We start from the raw sequence: 10,156 nt of genomic DNA, 5'->3' as shown, positions 1-10,156 counted from the left end.
TTTCAAACTAGGGTTTAAAACCAAGGTTAGGGTTTCAAACTAGGGTTAGGGCTTTAAACTAGGGTTTAAAACCAAGGATAGGGTTTCAAACTAGTGTTAGGGTTTAAAACGAGGGTTTCAAACTAGGGGTTTAAAACTAGGGTTTCAAACTAGGGTAAGGGATTAAAACTAGAGTTATGGTTTTGAAGTAGGGTTTCATACTAGGATTAGGGTTTCAAAATAGGGGTTTAAAACCAAGGTTAGGGTTTCAAACTAGGGTTAGGGTTTAGAACGAGGGTTTCAAACTAGAGGTTTAAAACTAGGGTTTCAAACTAGGGTAAGGGATTAAAACTAGGGTTATGGTTTTGAAGTAGGGTTTCAAACTAGGGTTAGGGTTTTGAAGTAGGCTTTCACAGTAGGATTAGGGTTTCAAACTCAGGTTAAGGTTTTGAAGTCGTTGTTCAAACTCAAGTTAGGGGTTTTGAAGTAGGGTTTCAAACTTGGGTTAGGGTTTTAAACTAGGGTTAGGGTTTGGAAGTAGGGTTTCAAAGTAGGTTCAGGATTTCAAAGTAGGGTTTCAAACTAGGGTTATAGTTTTGAAATAGGGTTTCAAACTAGTGTTAGACTTTCAAACTAGGGCAAGGCTTTCAAACCAGGGTTAGGGTTCTGAAGTAGGGGTAGGATTTTGAAGAAGGGTTTCAAACTAAGGGTACGGTTTTGAAGTAGGGTTTGCATTGTGTATCGCACATGTTTCCGTGTCCTTACTTTCTCCGGGTCCAAAGCAAAGTCTGAATCCAGGAGCTCGCCAGCGTCATCGTCAGGGTCTCCCTCGTAGATTTTGTAGGCGGGATTGCCGATCTCCACGTTCATGGCGCCGTTGGTCATCCTGTGGTGCTGGAAGCCCTTAGCGCTACAACAAGCAGAATAGACGAGAAGCTGAGTCAGCAGTAACATCTATACAGAGTTTTGTTTTTCAAAATGCTGGGGAAAACATTTCAGCAGCATTGGAAAGAATGCTGGGCAGTTTACACGCCATCATCGTTTATTCGGAGACCGTTCCATACTTCACCAAGCAAGCACACTGCAACATGTACAACAGGAAACCGTATGGACAAGCAAAATAAAAACAACACGTTGCCCGCTTGTCATTCGTCAGCTGCTCAGGCACCCATCCGTCATAGGCAGTCCATTTTCTTATGGGATTTGTTTTGGGGGGGAGCACAGTTTTGTTGGGCTTAAAAAAATGGCTGAATGACAATGACAGAAGAATGAATGACAAAGCGGCAACATTTGCTAAATTGCGGTCGTCCTTTCGGTTTCTCGGGCAGCAAAAGGCAGGCAAGGACAGACAGATACTTAAAGGCCAACGCTCGGAGGGATGCATGGACAACACATTTTTAGGGAGGGGGGGAGGGGCTTAGCAAAGCCTGAATGTTGCAAGCCTGTCAAGTTACCGCGAGCAGCGAGAGCGAGATTTGGCCGGCCAAAGAGACCTGGGAGACAGGAAAGAGATGCTTGATGGACAAGCAAAGACGAAAGATTGATTCAAAGAAAAGACAACGGTGACAAGGCCTACCCTCGCATTCTCCTCTTGTACCACACGATGGCGCCAACCGCCAGCAGTGCCAGTAAGAGCAGCAGAAGCACGGGGACCACCACTGAGGCCGTTCCTGGGAGCCAGGGAAAAAGCTCAACAAATCCAGCCAAAATACAAGTCGTCACTCAAGACGCCTCCCACTCACTTCCGCCAGACACCGAGGAATCCACCGAAGAAGCAATTTCACACCTGTAACCTCTCCATGCTGCGGGGCACCTGGACACACGGTCAGACACAGCCACCGTGTTAAAGCATTTTTTGCCAGGCATGAAGAAAAAGGTGCTCATCTTACTTGCACTGGGGGAGTAGCGTGCGAGTATCGACGCTACATTGGCCATTGGAGCAGTAGTCCAAGCAGGTATAGCAGCTGGGTTGGGTCTGACCGTTGGGGCAGCTACACACAAATAAACGACATGTGGGTCACAAAAAAATGAGACGGAGACGTGGTTGCCCTTATGGAGACTTTGACATACCTGCAAGAGACTTGTCCCGAAGAGGACGTCAGACAGCTACCCGTGCCACAGAAGACACATTTGTCCAGCTCGCATTGCTGTCCGACGTACTGACTGGAGCACTGACACGTTTTGGTGCCGTTGGACGTTTGCAAGCACGTTCCGCCGTTCTCGCAATAGCCTTCGCATTTACCTGCGAGCGATCGGAAGGTGAAGGAAGGCGGCACCAACGCGTAGGCGGTGCGAGAACGCCCACTTACTGTACTGGCACTGATCGCCGCGGTATTCGGTGGGGCAGCTGCAGGTCGGCTGATTGCCCGGGTTGACCGAGCAGTTGCCGCCGTTCTGGCAGTAGTTCTGACAAGTGTGACGGTCGCACTTGGGCCCCGTGAAGCCTTTTGGGCATCTGCACGTCGGAGCACCTAGCGAGTCATAGCGTCTTTGTCAGAGTCGTTTGAAAGCTGACCCCGCCCACCACAAGCGAGGACTTACTCACCTGTATGAGATGCGGTGCAGGTTCCTCCATTCTTGCAGTAGTCCCGGCACTGGTTGATCTGGCATCTCTCACCGGTGTAGCTGGGCTGGCAGCGACATTTGGCCACCTGTCGGGCGTTGAGGAAGCAGCTTCCTCCGTTCTGACACTGAATGTCGCAAGGGCCTGAGGGGGGCGCTGTGGAGATATTTGCCAGCAGTTACACCGGCGTCAACAGGAAGAGGAAGAGTAGATTGAGGAAGGCAGACGTACAGAAGGGCGACTGGGTCGGGCCGGACCTCTCCACACACGTGCCGTTGTCGGCGATGAAGTTGTTGGGGCAGGTGCACACCGGTCCGCTGGGGCTGAGCAGACAGAGCCACTCGCACTTCTTCCTGTCACATGGGTTGGTCACTAAAGCACAGAAACACAAGTGATGAGAATGGTCAAAGAATCGGGCCCGATTTGATCAAGTTGATGGATGCCGCTCACTCTCCGGCTGCTTGTAGCGGTGGTACAAAACGATGTCAGTGGCGTGGTTGATGCCCGTGGTGAGCGTCTCCATGGGGCCTTTCCCAAATTTGTTGACCCGGAAAACAACGTTATTGACTAAGGTGACTCCGTAGATGTAGTCCTCAAAGATATCGATGCTAAACGGGTGGGCCAGGTCTGGACGTGGACACAAAAGACACGAGCATTATTTCATTTCCTGTCACGAGTGGTAGCTTTCGTTCAAAGGAAGGAGCTCAACTGTTTTTGACGCCGGAAGCGGCTACGACGGAATCGGAGCCATCCAGACGAACGCTTCCGATGAGCGACAGCTTTGCGTCGGCCCAGTAAAGACGCTCGTTGAAGTAGTCCACCGCCAAACCTGGGGAGTCAAAAGACCTCACGAAACAAGCTACACAAAAGCAAGGCTCAGCAAAGGTCGGCCGACCGACCTGTCGGCCATTGGATGTTCTCGTGGACCAGGGTCTGTCGCAGCGTTCCATCCATGGCGGCTGTCTCAATTTTGGGATGGTTCCCCCAGTCCGCCCAGTACATGGTGCTGGAAGACGAAAGCAGATTTCAAACCAAAACGGAACAAGCTGGGCTTTGCCGATGGCGTACCCTCTCTGCGGATCCACCACGATGGCGTAGGGCTCGTCTATCATGCCCGAGATGAGAGTCTTGCAATGGCGGCCTGACATCTGAGCCACCTCGATGACATCTCGACCGGAGTCGGTCCAGTACAGGTTACCGGCCACCCAGTCCACGGCTATTCCCCGAGGCATCTTCAGCTCTTTAATCTGGATGACACGAGAGACGTTGACTCCTTTGCACCTGTCAACCAAGGGTCAAAGGTCGCGTTTGGGCCTTTGAGTCGTACCTGCAGGTTGGTGATCCTTCCGGCGCTCTGCCGCTTGTTGCGGTGGGAGTTGGCCGACAAGGTGGACTGCCCGGGAAGTTCGTAGGAGGAGATGCGCCCCGTGTGCCAGTTGGTCCAGAAGACGCGGTTGGTCTTGACGTGCAGGTCCATGGCATCGATGCGCACGCTGGCGTCCCCTTGGAAGGTCTGCTCGTAGCGCCAGTCGGGCATGCCCGGGTCCAGGCTGCGGATTTCGTTGTCGTCGGCTATGTAGAGGACCTGCTGACTGCTGTTCATGTCTGCGAGACAAATGCTTGGTCGGCTTTGTTTTTTTTTTTAGATGAAAAGATGAAAAGTCGGCGCTCACTGTCAGCTTTGCAGTTGTCGTTGATCTTGGTGAAGTGCTTGTGGCAGCTGCATTTGTACGAGCCCTTGGTGTTGTTGCACACGTGGGAACACGCTCCGAACTCGAGACACTCGTTTGTGTCTGGGAAAAACAGCAAAGAGTCAATAAATGAGGTGAAGGAAAAAAAAATAATAAAGATTGCTCTTTTGTGCTCCTTTACCTCCACACGTGCGATGGCCGATCTTGCTGAAGCCCGCTTTACAGGAGCAGAAGGCGTCGGTGCCGTTGGTGACGCAGTGGGCCTCGTCGCCGTCGCCGCACTGAGTCCTGTTGCTCCTGCAGTCGTTGAGCTTGCTCTCTGTCAACAAGAAAAATGGATGGATGGATGGATGGATGGATGGATGGATGGATAGATAGATAGAGATAGATAGAGATAGATAGAGATAGATAGAGATAGATAGAGATAGATAGAGATAGATAGAGATAGATAGAGATAGATAGAGATAGATAGAGATAGATAGAGATAGATAGAGATAGATAGAGATAGATAGAGATAGATAGATAGATAGAGATAGATAGATAGATAGATAGATAGATAGATAGATAGATAGATAGATAGATAGATAGAGAGAGAGAGAGAGAGAGAGAGAGAGAGAGAGAGAGAGAGAGAGAGAGAGAGAGAGAGAGAGAGAGAGAGAGAGAGAGAGAGAGAGAGAGAGAGAGAGAGAGAGAGAGAGAGAGAGAGAGAGAGAGAGAGAGAGAGAGATAGATAGATAGATAGATAGATAGATAGATAGATAGATAGATAGATAGATAGATAGATAGATAGATAGATAGATAGATAGATAGATAGATAGATAGATAGATAGATAGATAGATAGATAAATAAATAAATAAATAAATACTGTAAAGCAAGAAACGTACCAGATTTGCAGTTGATCTCGTCGGAGCCGTAGTCCTCGCAGTCGTTAAAGACGTTGCATCTCAGAGTGGCGCTGATGCACTTTCCGTTGGCGCACAAGAACTGGTCTTTCTCGCAAGCGGGAAGTGCCGGATGGACTTGGCAATCCCGTTCGTCCGATTTGTCGCCGCAGTGGTCGATGCCGTCGCATCTCTTTGTCATCTGGAGACATACGCGGTCGTTTTGGCAGCGGAACGCTCTGGTGGGAGGACACTGGAACTTCCCTATGCAAAAAAAAAAAAAGTCAACTTCTGTGCTAGCTTGACCGTGAACATTTTACGGAGCACTGTAACGTTTCCTGAATTACGTTTGTTGTCCGTGTAGTTATGAGACCATGTGGTCTACACAAGTTTTGTGCTTTTTTTTTTTTTTCGTGCTCGACACTCACTGCATTCTTCCGCATTCTCATCCGAGTTGTCTCCACAGTCATCCTCTCCGTCACACTTCCAGCCGAGAGGTTTGCACAGGGTGTTGTTGCACTGGAATTCATCCGAAGGACAGTGACGGCCAGCTGAAAGAAGAAGAGCAAGTGACTTGAGTCCATCCCGCGCAATTGGAGCTAAAAGATGCACTCACCGGAAGTGTGGCAGTTCTCCTCATCGCTGCCGTCCATGCAGTCCGGGTCGGCGTCACATCGCCAGCGAATGGAAATACAGTGGCCGTTCTTGCACTGGAACTGGTCGTTGTCACACTTGACATCGCAGCCATCCTGGGGAAAGAAAAAAAATAAAGTGTCAAACTTCATACTGGTAAATGAGGGAATGCGTTGAAGGCACCTCATCGGATCCATCGGCGCAGTCGTGGTCTCCGTCGCACTTCCACCGGCCGGCGATGCAGCGGCCGTTGGTGCAGGCGAACTCGCTTTCCGAGCACTGCCGAGGCACTGCGCCCAAAGGTAAAGCATTTCAACGAAAGGAGCTCGGCGCAATTACAGCTCGGGCACAAAATTGTGTCTTTGCAATGACAACCGTGAAATTAGAAACGATTGTCACGACCGTCATCTTAAGAAAGAACAATTAAAGTTGTTTTTTTTGCATTCTATTTGGAAAGTCAAGTCTCCCGCGTGAAGGCGGCACATGGAAGGCGTAATGAAGACTCACCTCTAGCTCATGCCAACGCGACAGTGTGAAATGAAACAGACAAGACATGAGGAGATGAAATGTACTCGTCATGACAGCGACCGCATGTTATGGACAATGTGGGCGGAGTCAAGAGCGAGGGCACCAACCGCATTTGTCTTCATCCGAGTTGTCGCCGCAGTCGTTGTCGTAGTCGCACTGCCAGCGGCCCGGGACGCAGCGGTTGTTTTTGCAGCGGAACTGGTACGGCTCGCACGTCCTCTCGGCTGCGCACATCAGCACGTGTTGCGGTGACGAAAGACGAGCGACCCGGCTCGTTTGGGCGAAAAGGCTCACCGCACTCCTCCTTGGGCTCGTCGGAAGCATCGCCGCAGTCGTCCTCGCCGTCGCACTTCCAGCGGGCCGGGATGCAGCGCCCGGAGTCTTTACAGCGGAACTCGTCCACGCCGCAGGTCATCTGGGCTAAGGGTGGCAATATTTGGAGCGTGCTTTTACTCTCTTCAATCAGCGGGCCATACGCGGCTCCTAATCACCCCCCGAGTGGCCCGGCGTGTCTGCTACATTAGCTCTTTTGCTAATTTGGCTGCGGAAGAAAACAATGCAACTCCTGCTTACTGCAGTTGGCGGGTTCATCCGAACCGTCCACGCAGTCGTTGTCGCGGTCGCACACCCAGACGCGAGGAATACAGCGTTTGGTGACGGCGCACTGGAACTGGGTGGGTGCGCACGTGACCTCAGCTACAAAGAAAAAGGATTTGATGACAAGGCGCGACCGGAACGGGCCCAGCGCGGAAAAACACTCACGGCAGTCCTTCTCGTCCTCTCCTTCGCCGCAGTTGTCTTGGCCGTTGCAGCGGAAGATTCCGGGGATGCAGCGACTCGGGTGGGAACATTTGAACTGGCTGGGCAGGCAAACGTGAATATCTGCCGTGCCGTGACACAAACTGTTAGAAATCCTGTCGGAACCACCGAAAGAGGAACAAAAGACGAGTCGTACCGCAGTTGGCCTCGTCCGAATGATCCTGACAGTCGTTGTCTCCGTCGCATATGTACGCCGGGTTGGTGCAGATCCCCGTGCCGCACTGGAACTGGCCCGGTCGACACTTGAACTCGGCTGTGGAAAAAAAGTACCGGAGCGCCGTTGCCCGTGAGCCCATCGCTCGCGACCCCGCTACGTTTCGGACGATCCACACTCACAACAGTCGTCCGGCTCGTCCGAGCGGTCGCCGCAATCGTCCTCCGTGTCACATTTCCACCAAAACGGAATGCACTTGTCGTTCTTGCAGACAAACTACAAGAGCAAAATGCAAATGAAGCGAATGCCCGGAATGCTTGCGCGGATGCCCGCGCGGATGGCGTCACCTGGCTAGCCGTGCAGTTGGACATGCACGTCCGCTGGTCGCTGGCAAGGTAGAAGTTGGTGGGGCAGGCGCATTTGTAGCCCCCGCCGGGCGAGAGCAGGCACAGGTTGCTGCAGCCGCCGTTGTCCGTCTGGCACGGGTGATTGCTCACTGGTCAAGAAAGATGACAACATTTCCACAATGGAGAGAAGAAAAAAAGGACAGCAAAATTCTGGCCACTGGGTTGAGCGCATTACCCGGAGGCTGGCGATAGGGGTGGTAAATGTGGACATCCATGGGCCGATGTAGGGTGCTGATGAGGGTGGTCTTGTTGGTCCCCCGAGTCTTGTGAGCTCTGTTGATGGACTTGGTCTCCCAGTCAGTCCAGTAGATGTATTCCTCAAACAGCGTCATGGCAAAGATATGTGGGATGTCTTGGCTGAGAACTGCCAGAGGACACAAACAGTTATAAGACCCGAATTGCAAATTATGGATTGAGTACCTAATGAAGTGGCCAAGGGCTTACAAATTTATAGAGGACTTTAATTGTATAATAATTGCAAGAATTGACATTTTGCAGGCGCAGCAGATACTGTGGAGACTAAATCGAAAGCGAGTGGGTGCGCAGCAACCCGGCCGACGCTATATCTACACACGTTACGCAACGTTGGCTGCGCCCGATTAGCTTTTATACTCTCAATGTGCTCTTTCTGCTCCGATAGACTTGGCCTGGCTTGCGCGAATGCTTTGCTTGTAAAATCCGCTTACGATCCATATCGTTTACGGATGTTGAGCTAATCGAAAATGGTGTCATCTGGCACGAAGAATAGTTTCACTATTTGCCCTGACGTGACCTTTAGTACGTTCCGATCTCAATCCAAACAAAGCTGAAATGATCTCCTTCACGTTTGACCACCACCTTTGGAAAATGTTCCTTAACGCCACGTGGTTTGCTTCCTCTCTCACAATCGCCTGCAGCAAGCGTACAAAGAAGAAGAACCTGTGTGTCTGCTGGTGCCGTCCAAACTGGCAAACTCGATGTAATCCTCCCTGGCGTCTGCCCAGTATATGCGGTCGTTGATAAAGTCCAAGGTCAGACCGTTGGGCCACGTGATCTTATCTTGTATCAGCACGCTCCTGTTGCTACCGTCCATGCCGATCCTCCCAATATGGGGGTTGTCGCCCCAGTCGGACCAGTACAGGTACCTAGACGCACAAAGCTGTCAATCATCCCGGTCCGGATGAGAGCGAGCGCTCACGGGTTCTCACCCGTAGCGCACATCCACTGCCACGGCGCGAGGTTCCCTCAGCCCGCTGTTGACCAGCACCGTCCGGTAGGCTCCGTTCAGTTTGGACACCTCGATGGTGTCCCGGCCTTTGTCGCACCAGTACAAGTTGCCGCCCACCCAATCCACAGCCACGCCGTCCGGGTTGCTCAGAGAGGTCCGGTGAAGCACCTGCAAATATTCCTAATCACCCGAGGGCCTTTTTTTTCCCCCCCCTTCTCCTTCCCTTTGCCCGACCTCCATGTTGCTGCCGTTCATCCGCATACGTCGGATCATGCTGCCCTGAGTGGTGACGTCGGTCCAGTAGATCATTTGCTCGGCGTAATGGAAGTCCAGCGCCACGGCGTTATTCAGTCCCTAAAACATAGCGTGGTCACGAGTAAAGGAAATAGCAACAAGCTCTCTTATTCTTCTCTACCTGCTTGATAAGAGTGTAGTTGGAACCGTCCAGGTTGAGCTTTCGCAGGTAGTAGCGGTTAGCAAAGATCAAATAGGCCTCCTCCTCTGCGCACAGAAAGCATTTTGAAATCAAATCAAATGGTGACGTTAGTGGACTTGCCGTGCGGTATACCTGACGTGGATTTACAGATGGTGGGATCGTTGGGGCTGAGTTCGAATCCATCCACGCAGAGACAGTGGAAGCTGCCGTGGGTGTTGATGCAGCGCTGAGTGCAAGGGTAGCTGCTGGTGCACTCGTCCACATCCACGCACGTCTTGCCGTCCCGCTTCAGCTGGAAACCGGGATGGCACCTGCACTGAATGTGCCGAGCGCACCAGACGGCTCTCAGGGACAAAGCATTGACGCAGCTGTGACCTCCCCCACCCCCTTGGTGAAAGAAATCGGATTTCTATCGAACGCCGAGTCGTGATTCGATTGTGAAACGAACGACTTTCCAGTTCAAACCGTGACTTGTATCTCAAACCACATGTTTGAAATCACGCTTCCCCATTGAAATGAATGGAATGGCCATTGTGCTGCTCCCTTTGGTATGTGCGCCTTGGCCACCAGGGGGCAGTATAAGGCAGATACTACGCATGATTTAAAAAGCTGAAAAATGGTAAGTTGAGCTGATATTTTATTTTTAGCTTGGAGGCAGGTGCCTTGTGAATATATTTCGCAATCCAGCAGTCACTTTGGTTACCGAGTCAATACGATAAGCTGAGAAACAAAAGGTGTCACGTGACTGCTCTCCTGCTTACGCTGGGCTGGGCCATCAACAGGGCGCAGGCAGCCACGCTTAACGATTTTCAAAAGGAGCTCTGACTGCAGCCTCGCTACTCCAAACATGAAAGTTC

At 51.4% G+C, this 10,156-nt stretch overlaps 1 protein-coding gene across 2 annotated transcripts in view; it reads right to left on the bottom strand.

Annotated features, from left to right (window-relative positions):
- LOC133149996 (low-density lipoprotein receptor-related protein 1-like) overlaps positions 1-10,156 on the bottom strand; it is a 46,317-nt gene that overhangs the window by 1,479 nt on the left and 34,682 nt on the right. For both annotated transcript variants that reach the window (XM_061272251.1, XM_061272250.1), the window contains exons 56-87: positions 9,432-9,615; positions 9,279-9,364; positions 9,098-9,217; positions 8,844-9,031; positions 8,575-8,780; positions 7,832-8,020; positions 7,597-7,745; positions 7,432-7,525; positions 7,232-7,348; positions 7,039-7,158; positions 6,850-6,972; positions 6,571-6,696; positions 6,384-6,500; positions 5,932-6,038; positions 5,732-5,864; positions 5,544-5,666; positions 5,119-5,379; positions 4,415-4,552; positions 4,216-4,335; positions 3,870-4,147; positions 3,611-3,789; positions 3,442-3,548; positions 3,252-3,371; positions 2,993-3,169; positions 2,774-2,914; positions 2,525-2,698; positions 2,289-2,450; positions 2,050-2,221; positions 1,869-1,970; positions 1,722-1,792; positions 1,556-1,649; positions 745-889 (exon numbers count right to left, since the gene is read on the bottom strand). In XM_061272251.1, the coding sequence (XP_061128235.1) occupies positions 745-889; positions 1,556-1,649; positions 1,722-1,792; positions 1,869-1,970; positions 2,050-2,221; positions 2,289-2,450; positions 2,525-2,698; positions 2,774-2,914; positions 2,993-3,169; positions 3,252-3,371; positions 3,442-3,548; positions 3,611-3,789; positions 3,870-4,147; positions 4,216-4,335; positions 4,415-4,552; positions 5,119-5,379; positions 5,544-5,666; positions 5,732-5,864; positions 5,932-6,038; positions 6,384-6,500; positions 6,571-6,696; positions 6,850-6,972; positions 7,039-7,158; positions 7,232-7,348; positions 7,432-7,525; positions 7,597-7,745; positions 7,832-8,020; positions 8,575-8,780; positions 8,844-9,031; positions 9,098-9,217; positions 9,279-9,364; positions 9,432-9,615 (4,623 nt within the window). The remainder of the gene's footprint in view (positions 1-744; positions 890-1,555; positions 1,650-1,721; positions 1,793-1,868; positions 1,971-2,049; positions 2,222-2,288; positions 2,451-2,524; positions 2,699-2,773; positions 2,915-2,992; positions 3,170-3,251; positions 3,372-3,441; positions 3,549-3,610; positions 3,790-3,869; positions 4,148-4,215; positions 4,336-4,414; positions 4,553-5,118; positions 5,380-5,543; positions 5,667-5,731; positions 5,865-5,931; positions 6,039-6,383; positions 6,501-6,570; positions 6,697-6,849; positions 6,973-7,038; positions 7,159-7,231; positions 7,349-7,431; positions 7,526-7,596; positions 7,746-7,831; positions 8,021-8,574; positions 8,781-8,843; positions 9,032-9,097; positions 9,218-9,278; positions 9,365-9,431; positions 9,616-10,156) is intronic.

Source organism: Syngnathus typhle, linkage group LG2 (genome assembly GCF_033458585.1).
Source record: "Syngnathus typhle isolate RoL2023-S1 ecotype Sweden linkage group LG2, RoL_Styp_1.0, whole genome shotgun sequence".
In the NCBI taxonomy this organism is placed as follows: domain Eukaryota; kingdom Metazoa; phylum Chordata; class Actinopteri; order Syngnathiformes; family Syngnathidae; genus Syngnathus; species Syngnathus typhle.
This window is presented reverse-complemented; position numbering and strand designations above follow the sequence as displayed.